The sequence below is a fragment of the Homarus americanus genome, unplaced genomic scaffold (genome assembly GCF_018991925.1).
Source record: "Homarus americanus isolate GMGI-L3 unplaced genomic scaffold, GMGI_Hamer_2.0 scaffold55640, whole genome shotgun sequence".
In the NCBI taxonomy this organism is placed as follows: domain Eukaryota; kingdom Metazoa; phylum Arthropoda; class Malacostraca; order Decapoda; family Nephropidae; genus Homarus; species Homarus americanus.
The window spans coordinates 2,267,116-2,288,699 of NW_024713650.1; the positions used below are offsets into that span (position 1 = coordinate 2,267,116).

The window sequence follows — 21,584 nt, forward strand, 5'->3', positions numbered from 1 at the left end:
TGTTGGCAAGTACTGGGCATGCACCGGCTCCTGAATGTACCTGAACCTGCTCCAGTGTTGGTCAAGTCTTCTCTTGAAAGAGCTCACACTCGGTGCCGTCACAACACTCTCTGGTAGATTGTTCCAAGAGTTCACAACTCTCACTCCGAAAAAGTTTGCCCTCACGGTTTTCTGGACTTGCGGCTTCTTCAATCTTGAGCTGTGACCCCTTGTGGGGCGAGCGTCCGCCAGCTCCAAGTAAGGACACTCGACTGAGTAGTGCCCCTTGAGATGCTTAGCCTCGCTCTTGTTTTGTAGATCTTTGTGTTCCCCGGGTAGTGTCAGTCTCCCTCATCTGGAACATTCCTGCTGTACATGCCTGGTCATATATGCCACACACTATCTTGTATGTTTCCACTTGGTCCCCACGAGATCTTCTGTACGCCAGTGTCGGTAACTGCAATTTCCTTAGTCTTTCCTCATAAGATAAATCCTTGATCTGTGGTACTGCCCAGCCGCTTGGCGTCGCCACCGTCGTGGTGGATTCAAAAGAATGAATCATCCTTCTCTCGTATTATAGCATCCTTGTCCAGAGTGATCTTGTTTACTTGATTTTGTAGTTGGTGGAGGGAACTTGTGCGGCAATGATCAACGCTACCACTAAAAACACACATGTCAGGATGTCTTGCTGCTGTGCTGAAGGATGTCAGAATGGTGAAGGATCTGGGAGAAGTTTCTTTCGCTTCCCGAGAAATCCTGAGCAGAGGAAGATATGGGAGAGTCGTGTAGGACGGGAAGGATGGCGGTCGACCCTCACCACTGTGTTGTGTTCTGATCATTTTGTGAAGACTGACTATGAGGTTTTTCCTGACCTATTGAAGACAAAATGTGACATAGATCTTGACCTCGTGAAGCTTGAGGATGAGAAGGATCCTCTTGACCCGTTGAGCAGTGTGTGTACTTCAGGACAACCCAGGCTGAAGGAAGGTGCTGTTCCCTCCTTCTTTATGTGTGGCTTGAGGGAGACCACCAACATGCAGGTAAACCTACCCCTATATGGTAAATGTTTACGAAACCGTTATCACTAGAAGTTGTTTGTTGATTTTCTTTATTTTTGCTGTGCTGTGCTTATTGTTTTGATGATTTTAAGTATATTAAATGAAACGACTACTTTCTAGTATAATTGTAAGTATTTATTTATTTTTTTTATTTACTCTATCCTGCTTCACAATTGACGGGTTAGGGTCATAAATTGTACCCCAAAAAGTCAACCCGTACCCAAGACAACCCGTACCTAAGACAACCCGTACCCAAGACAACCCGTACCTAAGACAACCCGTACCCAAGACAACCCGTACCCAAGACAACCCGTACCCAAGACAACCCGTACCTAAGACAACCCGTACCTAAGACAACCCGTACCTAAGACAACCCGTACCCAAGACAACTCATACCCAAGACAACTCATACCCAAGACAACTCATACCCAAGACAACTCGTACCCAAGACAACTCGTACCCAAGAAAGACAACTCGCCCCACCCAAGACAACTTGCCCAAAGACAACTGCGTACCCAAGACAACTCATACTCCCAAGACAACTCGTACCCAAGACAACTCATGCCCAAGACAACTCCCAAGACACTATACCCAAGACAACTCGTACCCAAGACAACTGCCCAAAGACAACTCGTCACCCAAGACAACAACAATACCCAAGTCAACTCGTGCCAAGACAACTCGTACCCAAGACAACTCATTACCCAAGTCAACTCATACCCAAGACAACTCACCCAAGACAACTGAAGACCCAAGACAAGACAACTCGACCCAAGACAACAACATTACCCAAGACAACTCATACCCAAGACAACGTACCTAAGACAACCGTGCCCAAGACAACTCAAAGACAACTCATGCCCAAGACAACAAGACAACTCGTACCCAAGACAACACCCAAGACAACAGCTCATCCCAAGACAACTCGTTACCCAAGACAACTCGTACCCAAGACAACTCGTACCCAAGACAACTCGTACCCAAGACAACTCGTACCCAAGACAACTCATACCCAAGACAACTCGTACCCAAGACAACTCGTACCCAAGACAACTCGTACCCAACTCACGAGATAAGTCTTACCCAAGATTACTTACACCCAATTCAAGAGATAATCCATACCTATTAGTATACAGTATATACCATGTATATTAGCTTTATCAATGATTACAAAAAAAAAAAGATTCTGTAAATCTTGTAGGAAAGTGCAGTGAAATAGGGAAATGTATTAAATGTTTTTCAAATTACATATTTTCGAGTCCCGACGTTAGTGATCGCGCTGTGTACTGACAAAATTTTTATATGTAATTCCCTTTAAAATGGCTGGCAAGCTTAAAAATGAGAGTTCTTGTGATGCTGAGAAGGAAAAGAGACACCCATTTTAGAATTTCTATGTATTATTTTCGCACTTTCGACCAATTCGATTTGCGACCTGGTCGTCGGTCCCTAATCCCGTCATAAGTCGTGGACTGACTGTGTGTTTATATATACAGTATATATATATATATATATATATATATATATATATATATATATATATATATATATATATATATATATATATATATATATATATATATATATATATATATATATATATATATATATATATATATATATATATATATATATATATATATATATATATATATATATATATATATACGAACTGTCTCGTAAATTTGGTATGAGTTGACGGTTGGATGGGTAAAGAAAATGCTTAAATTACTATGGTAATGATCTTTTTAAATAAATTAGGTCTAAAAGTGAAAAAAATGAAGGGTTATTTGCTAAAAAGTTACGTGACTGTGAAAAGCTCTGTGATTGGTTGTGTTGTCACTGGTTCCCTCGAGCTTCAGAGAGGGAGCGTAGAGGCAGCCAGCTGTGGTGTATATCCATATGTGTTGTTTACCAGCAAAAATACAGGACTTATGGCCATATACAGTGTTGATGTAAACAGGCATACCTTATTTTTGGGTTAAAATAAATTATTGCTCAAGTATCATCGTGTGTATTTACTTGCTGGGTGCCAAAATGATGCAAAAGACCGATAACGCCAACATGGAAGTTTTCATCACTGTTCTCTATTTCATGTCTGGAAAATGTAAGTTTTTGTCACTGATGTCTATATTTAATGTTGTGGAAGGACTAGGGACGACCATGGCCAGGGGATGGGCTTGAGATGATCAGATGACAGATGTAATTTAATGTGCTTCATAGCTGGATGGTGAAGTTATTGATAATACTGTAATGTATTCCAAATGTGGTTTCACCAATGACTTGAAGAAACATCTGAAGTTATTTATGTTTAAATCCCCAAAGATTGCCTGATTATACTGTATTTAGGCAGTGGCTAAGTTACCGGTTACAGCAAAATAGCCTGACAAGCTAAATTATTGGTTACAGCAAAATAGCCTGACAGGCTGTTTTGGGCTATTTTGCTGGTCCAGTGTTTATGTAATAAAAGTACTGTAAAGATATAATAGTATTTACTGTATTGTATTATGCAAAGAAAACAGGATCACTGTCAATGTTCAGGTCATGTCATAAATTGTCTGTTCAGTACTGTATCATAGAACACCTGAGAAGACAACAGAGGTACAGGGTACTGTAATATGATCTTTGTAATCTATAGTACTATATAAGCATTCAGATGGTCTTTTTCTTATTTATTCGTTACAGTATTATTTTTATGTGGACAGGTGGACACAGAGCAAATGGCTACAATAAAAGAAGAAATAGACTTCGAATTTATAGAGATTAAAGAAGAGAAATTAGATTTTGTAGTGGAAGAAGAGGGCACAGAGTTCAGTGAAGCAGACAAATGTGAAGTCCAGCAGCATGACAGTAGCTCAGCAGAGACTGATACCTGTACACAGGAAGACCGTCTCTCATGTATTGAGTATTCTTCCTACACTGATACCACTGAGCAGTCCATTGTAACGCCCCAACCAACATCATCTAAACTAACCAGTTTGAGGTGAGTACATTCTGTAATCCCATTTATTGTGCGACCATAGCTCTAGTTACCAATACCTGTACAGTTGGGTCTCACATTACGCGGTTAATGTAACCCGGAGGGTACCGCGGAAAGTGAGGAACGCGTAAAGTGAACAACATAACATATGGGATTAATTGAAATGGAGTCCAGGCCGATCCCCAAACTCCACTTTTTGACGACACACAACTATGTTGTAGTAAAAATTTTATCTTAACTTTATGATGGTATGAAAAAACAAGTAATATAGAAGAGGTTAGGTTAGGAAAGATAAAGGTTAACATAGGAAAAATAAAGAATAGGTTAAAAAACTAAAAATTTTGTGTAACACTTACGGTAGTAGAAGAGATGGGTCGGCATACGGGGATGGAGGCTGGTTCCGAGGCAGAGGGCAGATTACTGGCCCTCAGGTGAATCACCATTACTAGGTGAATCATCATCACTGTCACTTACAGTTGTCAGGGCTTCCCTGACAAATCCCTCAAAGTCAACTTCACTGTCACTATCACTGGCTTGGGCTGGCTGTGGTGGGTTGCGGGTGAAGAAATCTGTTATGCTTTGCTGACGGCTGGCGTTGATGTTGTTGTGATACACCTTGATGTACGGCTCCATAGCCTGCACCAGCCGGTTATGGAAGACTTCATAGCGGTCATCGTCATTGTCGCGGGAAAGGAAGGACTTCATCTTCTCTGCACACTCCATGGCACCCTTAATATCACTATGACTTAAATTGTGTTCTTCGGAGACTGACGCACCTTCTTCCTCCTCTTCACTGACGTGTTCTTCTTCCATCATCTCGTCGGCAGTCACTTCAGGATCTCTGATCACCTCCAGGATGTCGTCGTTGGTGGTCTCGGAGAAGCCTGGAACTGTAACAGTCTGCGCAGCTTCTCTGGCAAGGTCCACTGCTACTGCAACATTCTGAACCTCACCAGTCACAGATTGACTCCTCCTCTCACCTGGTATTCCATGCAACACATGTCTCCATGCGTGACGAATTGTAGCAATAGACAGCTGATCCCATGACTCCACCAAGATGTCCACAGCTTTCTTGATGTTAAATATTCTCCAGAATTGTTTGAAGAGTATTTTTTGCTGTTCTAACCGTTGTTCCTCATCTTCGTCGCTCTTGCTATCGGTGGTGGTGTCACTCAGGTCACGCAACTCTTCCCTGGTGTTGGTGTAGTCGTTCAGGAGCTGGAATTTTTTTGTTGAGAATGCAGCTTTCACATTGCAAATCAACTCCTGGTCCATGGGCTGTAATATAGACATAGTGTTGGGAGGAAGGAAGACCACTTTTACGTTGGGGTGACGATCTAACAGTAGGGGCGAGTGTCCTGGTGCGTTGTCCAGCAGCAACAAAATATTAAATGGGACATTCTGTTGCTCACAGAATTTCTTTACATCGGGAACAAAACAGTCATCAAACCAGGAGAGGGACAGTGTACAGAACATCCATGCCTTATGTGCTGTCAGCCAGTGGACATTTAGCTTGGTCATGTCCATGGTTTTGTAGGCGTGCGGCTTGCGTGCTGTGTGGATCACCGATAACTTGAGCTTACAGGTACCGGAGGCATTGGTGGCAAACAGGACGGTGATGCGTTCCTTCTGCATTTTCCGGCCCCGAATCCTGCTGGCATTCTTCACAATGTAGGACTTGGAAGGTAGTTTTCTCCAGAAAAGACCAGATTCGTCCATGTTAAACACCTGGTCGTCACTGTATTGTCCTTCCTCCATAATCTCACGTAAAAACGGAGGAAATTCCCAAGCCGCAGCACGGTCAGCACTCGCTTCTTCACCACCAATGTTTATATTGGTGATCTTGTTCCGGATCTTAAACCTCTGTAACCACCCAGAGGAAGCAGTAAAGGGTTTGGGCTCTGTAATTCCCATCTTTCGTGCCATTGCCATGTACAGTTCACGTGCGTAGTCCTTCACAGAGCGCGTGTCGACCGCCATGTTCCGTCGCGCCTGACGCACCAAGTACCTCACAAGTAATTTTTCTGTCTTGAGAAGCACCTGGTTGTGAAAATACTTGATCATAGAAGCACCTGCAGACTTTGTGATTTTCATGTGTTCTTTGATCTTGGCTGCATCCTTCTTGATCGTGCGAATCGTAGATTCGTTGACGCCATGCTGGCGCGCGAGATCAACTTGCCGTGTTCCTTTCTCCAAATCTTGAATAATTTGGTACTTCACCTCGTAGCTTAAGGAACGTCGTGTCCTCTTTGGCTTAGTGCCGCTGGGTCCAGGTAAGGAAAGGTTTTTCTCTGGGGGTGGTGGTCCGGCGGAAGCCATTTTACGGAACAATGGATGCGCGTTAACACGGAGTGGCCTTGAGGGATGAGACTGTCGCGGCTAGGTCAAGCGTCGTCTTTCCTCCCTCCCTCCCTCCCCCGGGTGGACACGTCATAATACTTTAAGCCAATTACAGCTAGCAGCAGAGGAGGGTAGGGATGCATGGCCAATCACAGGTCTTGTACGTCATATGACGTCAGTGATAACGCAACAAAGACACACTGCGCAACCTTACCGCGCCGCTTGCCCAAGCGGAGGGAGGAGGAGGGAGAGGCAGGCAGGCGGGCGGCGCGTGGGGAAAATCTAAAAATAGCGTCGCGCCGGACACTCTCCGTGTAATGGCGTTCGCGACCGCGGAATGTGAAAATGTTAGGTTCTGGCAAGGCACCGCGGTAACGGTGAAACGCGGAATGCGGGACCGCTTAATGTGAGGACCAACTGTATTAGGTTAGAATAAGTTAGGCCAGGTTAGGTTTAGGATATATTAGGTTAGAATAAGTTAGGTCAGGTTAGGTTTAGGATATATTAGGTTAGAATAAGTTAGGTCAGGTTAGGTTTAGGATATATTAGGTTAGAATAAGTTAGGTCAGGTTAGGTTTAGGATATATTAGGTTAGAATAAGTTAGGTCAGGTTAGGTTTAGGATATATTAGGTTAGAATAAGTTAGGTCAGGTTAGGTTTAGGATATATTAGGTTAGAATAAGTTAGGTCAGGTTAGGTTTAGGATATATTAGGTTAGAATAAGTTAGGTCAGGTTAGGTTTAGGATATATTAGGTTAGAATAAATTAGGTTAGGATAAGACAAGTTAGGTTAGGTTAGTACATAGACATTATTTGGTTTATTTACAATATTCTGTATTGTACAGTACAGAGGTGTTTGCATAAATAAATACAGCTCTGTATCTGTCCATGCAAGATGCATGGAAACATTAGTAATAGTCGTGTGCATAATATTGATGTGTGTTTTATCAGTTTTTCCAAAAATATGTGAGTCATATGTAGATATGTACAGTCCATTGTTGGAGCAAGATATGTTCTGTGGAAGTGTGTTGCCATTTGTGTGCTATTGAATATGGTTTATAACTAAATATCAGCGTTCTATTACATTCTTTACCATTCTTCAGCTATTTACGCCTACTATCAGGTGGTGTTTACTGTTTTTATGCTGAATGTCGTGGACCTCATGATGTTAGTCAACACGAGGTGAGCCACGTGGGCGAGTTTTGTCAATCGTGTGTAATTGTATATTAGTACAGTATACTGTATGTGCATATATCAGCATTAATTATGTCTTTCTGTTCTTTTCAGACAATTTCAGACAATGACTCCTTCTTTGCAGAACTTTGAGTTGGATGAGATTGATTATGAATGAGCTCAGAATGCTTGAGGAAGAGGATTCTGAGGACAACGTGACGATAGATTAGCAGTATGACAACGATATTGAGTCAGCAGATGACCCAAGATTCTTCACCGCCACACCAGCAAGGAAGAGGCGCCGCGTGGACAATAATGACCATCAATGGAGTGCTACCCCTGCTGCTAAAAGAACTGCTTGGATGCCTAGCAGAAACATAGTCACTGGGGGAGACCTGGCCCACAGGGATGTGCTAATATTGCAGACACTCCAGAAAAGTGTCAGGAACTTTTCCTCGATGAGGATATAATCCAGGAAATTGAAGCACATGCAAACATAATCATCTCTGTTCTGTCAATGAAGTTCAGCAAGGAGATGGCAACTATTGAGGAGACTAGCATCGGGGAGATAAAATCTTTGTTTGGAATCCTTATCTTCAGTGGCTGCAGGCACGATAATCACCTGTCAGCAGCAGAAATGTGGCACCAGCAGGGAAGTAGACTACTGTATCAAGCTGTGATGAGCGAAAGATGCTTCTTCTTTCTGCTGAGGTGCCTTGATTTTGACAATTCAGTTACAAGAAGTGAGCGGAAGATGACTGATAGGCTGGCTCCCATCTGAAATTTCTGGGATTAGTTTGTTAGCAAGTACCATACTCATTATATTCCTGGCAATGCACTCACTGTAGATGACCAGCTTCTGGCTTTTCGTGAGAGATGCAACTTCCGGATGTATATACTCAACAAGCCTGCAAAGTACGGGATTAAACTTGTCATGATGTGCGATGTTGACACGAAATATATTTTGAATGATATTCCATACTTGGGCAAACAATCCAGCCCCATACAGGCTTCAGAAGGTCTTCACCTTGGCCACTTTTACGAAGGAACTTACCAAGCGCTGCTTCAGCAGCAGGACGAATATTACAACTGATAACTGTTTTACATCAGTTCAGTTGTCAGTGGACATGCTCACGATTTGTGGCCTGACTGCTATTGGCACTTTGCGCTCCAATAAGCCACACATTCCACTTAGAGATGAACGTGAAAACAAGATGAGAGGCAGAGAGCAGTGCATTCTGCTTCGATAACGATATGACAATGACTTGCCCCGGACTAAGAAGAAGCTCGTCCTCCTCCTCTCTACCATGCACAGCCAGCCCACCATTGATACTAATGGGAAACCAAAAATCATCAATTACTATAACAAAACTAAGGGTGCAGTGGATATGTTTGACAAGATGTGCAGCATGTATTCCTGCAGCTGTAAAACAAGGACATGTCTCTTCCATGGTATAGTCAATGCTGCAACCATCAACTCATGGATTATCTACTCAAAGAACAGGGAAGGGCAGCAAGTGAAGAGACAAGAGCGGTGTTTGTTCATGCAGGACCTAGCTCTACAGCTGGTGACACCTTGGGCCCAGAAACGTCTCAACACACCAAGCCTAAAACGGAATACCAAGCAGGTCATAGCAAATCTGCTGCAGGTTACTGCCCCAATTCCAACATTTGCACCAGCCCTTCCTGTGAAGAAAAGGTGTGTAAAGTGCACAAAGAAGTTAGATAGAAAAACCAAGAATGTGCGCAACACTTGCCGGCAGCCTGTGTGTGGTGTGCACTCATGCAATGTCTGCATCGACTGTGTGTAAAGTGGAAAACATTGTGCTTGTGTATGTAGTGTAATGCCAAATTCAGTCTCCTGGCCCGGCCAAACCACTGATCCTATGATGATGTCACCGGCAAAGTATTGAATATCACCCTTTACCTGTATGCCATTATAATATATCTGTGATCGCAATAATAGTTCTTGCTCTATGGTACCATAGTGTACGTGTATTTATTTATTTATTTTTAACTTGTTTTATAATTGGATATGGAAGGAGGTAAATATTTTTATACTTTAATACTGTTTATTGGAATAACTCCAAAAGAGATATCATTTTCATAATATGTAGAATAAATAAATGTCAGTTTATAAAATGTTGTTTTTTATGATATCCTTCTTTAGTGGGTCCGTAAGACTCACCATTACCTGTAGCGTAGCTTCAAATAAGGAATACCTATCTTGGGTTAAGGTGGTATACAGCAATCATGGTAATCGTGTCTCATTTTTTGTATAATACTGGGTGACACACCTTGAAAGCCTTTACCCAAACACAAGATGAATTGTACCTGTCCATGGGTAGTGCCCTGTAGTGTGTGACCATAGTTCTAGTTACTAATTCTTCCAATTATATCTTGGTTATTTTATTTGAGATACACTTTGCCCAGTTGCAAAGGTATGGTAATAGCAGTAATAACTTAGTTTTACTATTACTGTACTTGCACATTTATACTTCCAAAACATGGATATTGTACAGTATTTAACTTTATAAGCACTGCCTTGTTGCTATGGCCAGTCAGTTTATATAAGGATGTAGAGATAGTCAACCATGTCATGGCCAAAATGGGGTATTGTGGTGATTTCGGAGAAGATTGTGAGGTGTCACTGAAAGTCTTCTGTCGGCACAAACAGGCAAGAGCATGACCTCGTGTTACGTAGCCAGATTGCTAGACTTCACGAGGAAGGCCTCTCCATCTCTTCCATTGCTAGAAGGCTCGGCATCTCACGGCCTACTGCCCAGAAGTGGACCAGACGTTGGCAGAAAACTGGAAATTTGAAGGACTTGGGTAAATATGTTTGAATCTATGCATGAATGAGATAAATAAATAATGAAACAACATGACTTTGATCACATTATGAAAAGACATTACAGTATTATCTTCTAAACATTCATGGTTATATTTATTGTCATCAGAAAGAAAACCCAGACGACGAGTGACTTCTGCAGAGGAGGATGAGAACATAAGAAAGGCGGCAGAAGGTGATCACTTCACGAACGCTGCAGCGATCAAGAGAGAACTGGGCTTGGGGGTGTCAGATTCAACAGTCCGGCGACGACTGCATGAGGCAGGGATCCATCATAGGATTCCTGCCAAAAACGAGCGCTTCACTGAGCAATAGAGAGATCCTACACAGGCCACTGGCCATTAGGTAAATAAGGTAAATATATATTGTATACAGTAGAACCCCTGTTATCCGGAGTCTGGGTAACTGGCCAATTCAACTAACCGGCAGCAAAACGACAAAACGAAATAATAGAAATAAAAATTCCTCCCAAAACAGCTAGAATCTCGAGTTTGAATACTGCACCCAACAGTGATGAGCTGCCACATTTATTGCTTTTGATAAACAGTAAAATTTATACATAGCACATAAAATACAATATAATTTATTTTATGTAAAAAAAATAGCTCCTTCCACACTCAAATCATCCTCTTGGTGACATGACAGTTCAGCCAGGCAGTCACCCACCTGACTCACAGATGTGTGACTGCCATGCTGCACTGTGATAAAGAAATCTGTTTTTCTGAGACACAAATTTGCGAGGTCAGCCTGTAGCTCTGTGCATTGTAGGATTTATTGGGGGATCCTAAGATTGAGGTTCAACTAACTGGGAAATCTCTATCTGGCACCTCTCAATTCAAGTAGGTGCTGAATAACTGGAGTTCTATACAGTATATTGCATATACAGTACAGTACTGTACAGTGATATCTGTGTTAGCTGCAATAATTGGTGCAGAGATCTTACGGGAATGAGAGATTTTTCTGGCTGGTGATCCAGTTCGGTCAAAGAAAGTGACATGGAATTAATATTGCTAGATAGTTTCTCCATGATCTTCATTAGGTTGTCTTTCTATTTTCTATTAATGTTATTGAAATTTACAGTGTACTTTCATCGTTACACAGTACTGTAGTTATTTTCATGCTCATTAGATTTACAGTACAGTATATTGTAACAAATCATCTACTGGTATATTATATAATCAACTTATGAATCATTGATAAATCCAGAAACCTTTGAAAATAAGCAGAACATAAAAAAATAATACTGTATAGAAGTAGATGAACCAGAAGTCAGCCATTGCCTAACACAATTTGTATCAGCCCAAAACAAAGTTTGGACCTACATCTGGAAAATTATAGGAACTATAATAGGGATACTGATGTGGGTTAAGGGTACATAAGCACATACAGTAGTACACTACTTTACTCTGAAGCCACCAAATTTATTGTGAGAACAGTTGGTATATGAAAGGCTGACTAGTGTACACAGTTACCGCCTTCATCCTCACTTTATTGGTTTCATTATTCTTTCTCTTTCCAGAACTCATTACCTGTACATTAGTAGAGTACTGAGTTGTAAAGTTAAAGCTCAATTTTTTTTTTTTTTTTAATAAAAACAAAATTAATTAGTCTCTGCATACATTCAACAATTACAAGTTAATATAATTATTAAGTATACTGTATATATTGTTTTTCAGCATTTAGATGCAATAGTCGACTTAAATAGAATAAATATTTATTCTCATTACACACGAAGTTTGACTTTTCCTCATGACCACATAAAAATTTCCACTCATGTGATGTTGGATCTAAACCACCAGAGTTTGAAATTCTGAAGGTGATACAAGGATCTGAGTGTTGGCTGCTTCTGAATTACTTTTGACCTTTACATTACAGGTTGACAATCCCTTATCCGAAATCCTTGGGGCCAGAGGCATTTCGGAATTCCGAATTTTTCGGTTTACAGAATGGTTATTTTTTTTTTTATGTGTGTATTAGCCCACCTGGGCACAAACTGACCCACATTTGGGCCTGGGGGGCAAAAATAATAATAATAATAATTCTTAGGTCTAGGTCGTGTTTCTCACTTTTATCTTTTTTCATTCTTGTATTTCTTAATTACAATACAATATTATTATTTTATTAGTACAGTATTATTGTTATCACTATTATTTTATTTGGGTGTATTTTGTATTAAATTTTTTATTTACTATGAATAGTTATTATTATAATTATTATTACTATTACATTTTTGCCCCCAGACCCCGATGGGCTAATCCGTTTAAAAAAAAAAAAAAAACTTTCGGTTTTCAGAGCTTTTCGGTTTTCGGAATTTCGGATAAAGGGTTGTCAACCTGTATTGGAAAAAACTCAGCCATTATTATACTGTATAATGTATTGATCAAGCAAGATGATGAATAATTTTTGTAAGGCCCATAATTTAAACTATAAACAATGGGTTTACACCCATGTCAATGCTAGATATGGAATCACTGATATTTTCACTTAGAAAAAGTAGTCAAAAGGGTCATACAGTACATTAATACAAATTAAATTTTTCAGTGCCTAAATAATGGCTTTGTAGAACTGACGGCAGAATCCAAATACACATCTGAAGAATTAATGTAGAATTGTGATGGTGATAATGTTTATTAATACTGTACTATAACTGGTGATAATGTTTATTAATACTGTACTATAACTGGTGATAATGTTTATTAATACTGTACTATAACTGCGGTGGAGCCTGGAAAAATTCACTTGGACTTTTTCTATCAAATAATGGAGATAAGGCTAAAAGTTATGATATTTTGTTGGGTGCCTTAACACACCTTCATGCTGAATATCACTACAATATACTGTATCAAGTTTATTAGCTAAACACACATGGAATACAACAGGATTTTTTTTCATTTATGGAATTAACTGTGACAAGATAAAACACAGTAATGGAAACTGCCAATTTGTATCAAATGTGGTTTATACTCATTTCATTTCTCTTCCAGAATTAAGCAGGAAGAGATGAATATTGAGCAAATTGGTGGTGGTCCTCTGCCAAACACCCTCGGGTCCACGATGAGCCTTGAACTCACTGTGTGTAACAGTGTTGTTGAGACATATGCATCACACCCAGTGAATGAAGCAGGAGACCCCATAATGGATGTGAAAATTTGTAAGTGGTCAAGATCAATTATGCCACAGCAACATTGAATTAGAGTTTGTTGTAACATACTCCTCAATTGTCATCAAAGTTATCAGTTTCTTCTCTTCCATGTCTATTTGACTTATATTATAATTAAAAATTATATGCACTTGACTCATTAATTTGCCACACAAAAGGTCTCTACCACTGTTAAAATAACACAATTTACAAATTACCCCCAAATTTTTTTAATTAGTACACAATTGGACATTTTTATGTATAGAAATATTTTTAACATTTTGGAGCATTATCTTATATAATTTTGAGTTACCGAGGCATTTTGGAGTCTGCATTTTTTATAAACTGTAAATTTTCAGATTTAATTTTTCCCTCCTAAGTTTAAGTACTTTTGGAGATTGTTCTGGCACATGCTGAAAATCATTACCATAATTTGACAGCTGGAAAAGGTACAGTACTGTTTTATCCCAAATTCCAAATTCAATAATTGTTTGTCAAATTAACCTGAGTTGAGTGTATGTATTTGTTAGTTCAGCAATAGAGCTACATGCTTAAGTTAAATGTTATGTATTTAATTACAGATGTGGAAGATAAGCTCAACCCCTCACCTGCTCCACTACTGCTGTGTGTACTCATCCCATATGTTCATCTTCTAGTTACTTCTCTTACAACCCCATTACCTTTTCGACTGTCCCTTACACTAACCCTCTTTCTCAGTCACTGGCATCTTCTTCTTCTGGCACACCATCTGGCACTTCTACTTGTAATGTTCTCTCTTCCTCCCCAGCACAGGCTGTTCATTCCCTTCCATCTTTGTCCGTTCCTCTTACATCACCTGGTACGCCTGTCACTTCGTCTTCTCCATTCACTCGGTCTTTTATGACTCCTAAGTCAGTAGTGCCCAGCAGAAGAGGAAAGAGGGAGTGTGTTGACGATTACGCTACATGTCAGCAGAGGCTAGAGGACGATCTCAACATGAGGATGAAGATAATGAAAGAGGCACAAGATGTTCAAGTGAGAGAGTTTGAGGCAAAGGTGGAAGAGCATGAGGCAAGAACAAAAGAACATGAGGCAAGAATGAAAGAGCATGAGGCAAGAATGAAGGAGCATGAGGTACAGATGAAAGAACATGAGGCAAGAATGAAAGAGCATGAGGTACAGGTTAAAGAGCATGAAGTAAATTTGCAGTTGTTAAAGGAACAAAAGAACCTGCTAAAGTATGGGCATGACAGATTGTCACAGTCTTTTGAAAAATTTAAAGATGTGTTTTGATAGTGCCCGAGCAGCTTATCAGTAGATGATGGTGTCTTGTGAGTGCTGTTATACACTTTGTAAAGTAGACGATCTCCCACCAATTACATTTCAGGACGCTATCATCCTCCCAAATTCTGAAATAAATATGTTAGTCCTCACCATTTCCTCCAATATGTCCTGGAAATCACACATCCTTAGTGTAACTAAAGCTGCCTCCCGAAAGTTGGGAATGCTGTACAGATGCCGCAGCTACTTCACTCCTGAGCAGTTGCTCCAAGTATATAAGGGATTCATTCGTCCTAACTTGGAGTACTGCTCTCATATCTGGGGTGGCTCTTCTTCTGTCCAACTGTTAGATAGGGTGGAATCAAAGGCATTTCGTCTTAATAACTCTCCTCCTTTAGTCGACAATCTCTCTTCCCTTTCTCTTCGCCGCAATGTTGCTTCATTCTCTCTCTTTTACAGGTACTTTAACTTTGGCAATGTTCGGTGGATTTGGCATCCTGTGTACCGCCGGCAAGGCCGTGGGTTCGTAACACACGTCTTGCCCGCGGTGCCCACAGTTTCTCTGTGGACGTCGGTCACACTATAATAACCCGTTATAGTACCTCCTTCTTTCCTCACACAGCCAAACTGTGGAATGCTCTGCCTTCTTCTGTGTTTCCATGCTCTTACAATCTGTCTCACTTGAAAAAGCTGGTTTTCTGGCATCTTCGTGGTGTAGATTAATACAGTATAACCTTTTTTTCCATATTTACAATTTCTTTCCGTTTTTTTCTCGCCCCCAGGCTCCGTTGTGGGTCGTTTAACCTGTGCCCAGGTGGGCTAATTCCCGTAAAAAAAAAAAAAAAAAAAATTTTACTTGCAGTATACTGTATGAAGATTATACGTTGTGTTCATAGAATGTTTACATGAATTTTGGAAAATGATTTTGGGTTTACAGTACTGTATGTCATTACTATTTTTATTGTTATTTTTTGTAATACAAAGATGATGGCCATGAATTTCTGTTATTCCAAACATTTGTGAGATATGTAGTGGAAAATGTGTAATTGTTTGTATTTAATGATGTTTTTGATTGAAAAGGTTGTGCTGATCTTCCACACATGTAATTAAATACATAACACTAACTTTTGAACGTACTGTACCAGTAGCCCCTATTACCAACAGATGCAAGCACTCAACCCAGGTTAATTCGGCACACATTTACATGGAATTTGGGATAAAGCAGCAGCATTTTTTTTACATCTGCCAAAATATGGGAATGATTTTCAGCATCTCCTGGAATAATTTTTAAAAATTCTGACTCCAAAATAACTCGTTAACTCAAAATTATGAAATATATTTGCATTTCCACATTTACACCAAATATCTGTATGCTGAGGAGGAAAAACATAGCTAATATCTAGTGTTTCATCCTTCATTATGAGTTATTTATCTTTTTACAATAGTACTCAACAAAGTACAGTACAGTATGCTGAATTTTCTGGGTCAGTACTGTACTGTCCTAGTTTTGTTGAATCTGATTGCTACGGTAGATGTCATTAACGAAGAGAAATGTGATTCCTACCCAAAAAATTTCGAGCAGCCTTTGGTAAATGTCAGACGCTGTGGAACAAAGTCGGTCGGTCAGCAGTGACAGCAGAAACTGTCAAAGCGGAGTTCAAGCTACAACTGATTAGACCAAACCCAACAAGGTGGAACTCTACCTTCCGGGCTGTTGAGCGGATACTGCACATAAATCAGAATCAAGGAGAAGATGCCATTAAAAATATATGTTCATCATTCAGTATTAAAATGTAAGTTGCAGTCCATAATTTGTTTGTTTGTCTAGTTGCTGGACTGCAGTTCTCTTTCTTTGTGCATTAATGTACAGTGAAGTACAGTACAGTATATAATATTAGCATCACCAGTATGATTCATTTTATAGTTACACTCAATTGACGGACATTTAAAGCCTTTAGGTAACATAGAAAATATTCATCCTGATGTTAAATGGTCTGGACTGCCTTAAGAATAGTTGACCATAAGTGGGATACAACTGTATTTTAAGACTTAATGTTCAATAGTAAGTTTTCCTAATCCTATTCTCAAATGACCTGAATGACTAAATGAACAGCTTCATATCATGTCAACAGGGGTGACTGACCTTCTGAGGTGTAAGTGATCAGTATTGTCTTCAAATGAAGAGAATATAATAAGAATCTATTTTATTTAGTAAACTTTTTTCCTGATTGAAGCAGTTAATCATAATTTCTTCTCATATAAAAATAGTAAAGTACAGTATACTGTTCATTAACACCTCAGAGAATTAAAATCATCCCAGTTGCTTGTACAATTTTGTATTATGTACAATACAGTATCTTAAAACCAAAATATTAATTTAACATTTGTTTCAGGCTGAGTCCTGTAGAGTTGGAGTTCCTGACAGAATACCTGTATCACACAATGATGAAATCAGTGAGTAAGGCATTGGACATGCTGCAGTCTGAAGCCAGCACTCACATGGGATGGTTGCTTCCTATACTCTACCAACTTAAAACAAATTTTGATAAGATCTACATTTCTGCAAAGCTGTGTCGTCCCCTTATTACTGCCTTTACGTCAGGAATAGAGAAGCGGTTTGCAACCATGTTGGAGGATCCAAAACTCATTGCTGCTGCCATTTTACGCCAAAATTTGAGAATCTATGGACCAGCCAGGATTCTGTTCTCCATAAAGGTGAGAAAATTTAGTTGTTTTTTAATAATTTCTTTTGATGTTCTTCCAAATTGATCTTTATATTCAAGCTATTTCATGGTACATATGATGCTTCTATACCAGAGATCCAGCTGTGTAAAACTCGGCAATGAAATACGACTTATAAGTTAAAGATTTTTAGCACTGTCTCTCATTCAGGCAATATTCTATTTATGTCAACATTCATTACTCAGAGGCTATTTCAGAGTACCAGTCTGAGTTGCTACATATCTTTAAGTCTTTCACCATCAATATTTTTTAATTCAAGAGGATGAATCCATCTTCTGAACTCACTCTGTTCCTCACTAACCTTATTATTGTATCACTTTCTACAGGTGAAGGTTTTAATGTTGTTGTCATTATTTTTTCTATCTAATACCATACTTTGTATAATCATTGGTCTTAATTAGTTTTTTCTTGTTTGCAGGAATGGATTACACTTTGTTTGAGGTGGAGAAGTTATACTATGAGAGCTCCACCAATAAAGAAGATTTCTTACACCAGTCAGGCCTCAGCATCTGTGTGTAGGAAGGAGAGAGTTAAATTCATACTTAGCCAAGTCTTTTAATACCAATATGGAGAAGCTCAGGTCTTTTCCGTCCCTTCTGGAATTATCCGTACGACTGAATGTACTAATGCCTGCTTCTGCTGCCTGTGAGAGACTATTCTGTGTTGATGTACCAGTATTCGGCCCAAAGCGAGCAAGACTTGATTGCAGAAATTTTGAAAACCAATTGTTGTTGAAGCTTAATAAGATGTTTTGCTCCTAATGAAGTTTGTTGGTCAGGTGTGTACAGTATTTGTCTGTTCATATGAGAAACCTCATTTGTTCAGAATTGTAAGTCCAGTTACTCTGTTTTGGTGTACAGTATATGTCAATACATGAAATTCTGGTCACCTTTAGAGGCAAATGTTCTTTCATGCAATTTATGCCAGGTAAACCAGCAACATACGGGCTAAAGATATTTGTTTTGGTTACCATTAAATCTTTTTTTCTCAATTATGAAAGTGGACTAGGGGGACCAGGGGACCCAACCACCGGGACCTTTAGTTTGGATAATTCAGCAGCAGCAGTGGTATAATGGTTTCTGTTGAAGAATCAGAAACAGACAGTAATTGACACTGAGGAAGAACAAAAAAGAACCACCTTCTCAATTTGTAGCCACAAGAATTTGAGTCAAATATACAAGTTTGGTTGCCACAAAGATGTTACACTAACTTCATATATTCTCCAAAAAAGGTAATACTGTACTGTTCTCCTTCTCAGCATCATGATGCTACAATTGATTCAGACAATGAAAAAAGACAGAGATGATTACCTTCTATAACAGTATGAGGGAGGGGTGGACAGTTGTACACCTTCTATTACAGTATGAGGGAGGGGTGGACAGTTGTACACCTTCTATAACAGTATGAGGGAGGGGTGGACAGTTGTACACCTTCTATAAGAGTATGAGGGAGGGGTGGACAGTTGTACACCTTCTATAACAGTATGAGGGAGGGGTGGACAGTTGTACACCTTCTATAACAGTATGAGGGAGGGGTGGACAGTTGTACACCTTCTATAACAGTATGAGGGAGGGGTGGACAGTTGTACACCTTCTATAACAGTATGAGGGAGGGGTGGACAGTTGTACTCTACAATATATATGGCATTTCCAGAAACAGTTGATGGTGGCCTTTTACAGGTTACACTCTATCTACACCATACTAAACGTTGGATGAATAAATTCTTGAGGTGTAAAGTAATGAAGTACGGGGGGTTCGCTGGTTACGAACGGGTTTCATTCCTGAGGACGTTCTTAAGTCAGATTTGTACAGTCTCGTTCAAGATTCTTTGAACACTGCTGGAGACAGCTAGCAACTCAAGGCCGTTTGTTTACTATAGTAAGTAGTATAATATAATACGAAACAACAAAACCCAACCATTAAATTAAGCAACGGGGAACTGAGTAACCAATTACAGATCACTTTTACATTTATTCATAATTTTTACTACGTACTATAGTAAATAAACGGCTTTGAATTGCCAGCTGTCTCCAGCAGTGTTCGAAGAATCTTGAACGAGACTGTACGTGAGTCAGAACACATGCTATGGGCATACTGTACTGTACTAACAGAACAATGTTTGAAATCCCACTATATCAGAGCCTAAGTCCTCATATACATCAAAAATCACTTAATTTAAGAAAAAAGAAATAGAATGACAAAATACAGTCAAATGAAAGTACTAAATAAAAAGTCATCGGGTAAATCAAATACAGTACAGTGGTCCCTCGGTTAACGAACACAATTCATTCCACAGAGTTATTCGTTAATCAAAAATTTTGTTAACCGAATCTATTATTTCAATGGTATATTGTGGAATTGGTTCCAGCTCACAGAAAAGTACATACAAAGTATAAACAAAATGCAGTAAAGTACACTTACTTTGAGGTGTGTATGTAGAATGTTGCTGGTTGATGATGATGGTGGGAATTAGAAGTAGGGGGTGGAGGCGAAGAAGGGAGAAGAGAAGGAAGTAGTGGCGGAGGAGAAATCCCCTTTCTTTGGACTCATGCTTGATGCAGTAATTTCACCAACAAAATTTTAAGTTCACTACCCGGTAGGTGTAATTAAAGATTACGGTATTTTATTTAAATTAACACTGCACTGCTCTATAGACAGTGTTATCAATATGTTAACTAAATTTCAGAATGACCAATAATTTTAATGTAAAAACGTAAAAATACTCTGTATTCAAGAGAGCGACAAACACGATGTTTCCTCCACTGTAAACAAAGTTAAACTGACACTTTGGCGGGTGAGTCAAGCGGCTGATGGGCGCACAAAAAACTAGTTCCCTGTACTGCATATATTATCAATATGTTAACTAAATTTTAAAATGACTAATAATTTTAATATAAAAAATGCAAAAATATTCAAGAGTACAACTTTGATATTTACTCCACAGGAAATGAATGTAAACATAGAACTGATTACTGTATTGGCGGACTGGCCGATCAGCTGATGCTCACAACAAAACGTGTTTGTCGTAAGGATTTCGTTAATCGAAGTTTTGTTTGTTAACCGAAATGAAGATCCTTATGGGAGCTAATTCGTTAATCGAACCGTTCGTTAACCAAGGGACCACTGTACTATAAATTTCAAGTTTAACCCCGTTCGTATTGGCGGGCATTCGTAAGTTGGATGTTTTCTTCATTACAATACTTAGTAACTTTTTTATGGATCTACTTTTTAAAAAATACTTTAATCTTTCAGTACTTTCATTTTAGCTTATGTATCTTATAAGTAAATTACTTTTACTCCTGTACATATTGATCAACACAAAAGTTCGGTTACATTCCCAAACATTTTCAAATCGGAGTTGAAGCAGCCAATCACAGGACTTGTGACAGCGAGGTCTTTAAAATAAGCCAATCACATGCGTTCAAACATGAACATGATGGGGTTCACCAATATGAGTTGGGGAGCTTCATCAGCAGCATTGAAGTCCTATGGAGGATTCTGAACTTATTGTTCTATAGTCAAATCCAGTAAGGGTTTATCTCGGTGTGCACCTCAAGAATGGCCAAAGAGTGTACAGGTACTGTACATCTGAGGAAGATGCACACAAGTATGCCCAAGTCCCACAAGACACAACTCTCACTGCATTTTTTATAAACTGCATGATGATGAATTTGTTTAGACACTGATGCATCATCAGGTACCCAAATACCACTCATGGAATGTTGGCAGCAAGATGTGAGCTGCCACAAAGCAGGACAAATGTGCTACACCAGCCGGCAGCCAGATGTCAAAGCCAATGATGCACTTGGCCGTTTGTACATTGTACATCCAAACAATTTTGAATGCTTTTACCTGAGACTTCTTCTGCATGAGGTTAAAGGTCCAATATCATTTAAAGGCTTGTTGACAGTGGATACCACAATTTGTGAAACTTACAAACAGGCTGCCTGCTCAGATGATTCCTGGAGGATGTTGTACACTGGAACACCACATTGGAGAAGGCACTTGCAACTCAGTCGTCAGGGATGTTGCAAAACCTATTTTCCATGCATCACAAAGAAGAAA

General features: G+C 39.5%; 1 protein-coding gene across 2 annotated transcripts; it reads left to right on the forward strand.

The window, feature by feature from the left end:
* The first annotated feature begins 273 nt into the window (after positions 1–273).
* Positions 274–19,379, forward strand: LOC121873244. Of its 2 annotated transcripts, none has more exons than XM_042376653.1 (6): positions 274–1,019; positions 3,740–4,017; positions 13,363–13,529; positions 16,360–16,570; positions 17,171–17,492; positions 17,938–19,379. In XM_042376653.1, the coding sequence occupies exons 1-6, from the start codon at positions 624–626 to the stop codon at positions 18,076–18,078; spliced, it is 1,515 nt and encodes a 504-aa protein (XP_042232587.1). In that variant the 5' UTR covers positions 274–623; the 3' UTR covers positions 18,079–19,379. The 2 variants fall into 2 exon arrangements, with proteins under 2 accessions (XP_042232587.1, XP_042232596.1); XM_042376662.1 differs by having other exon boundaries at positions 901–1,019; positions 3,720–4,017.
* The last annotated feature ends 2,205 nt before the right edge of the window (positions 19,380–21,584 follow it).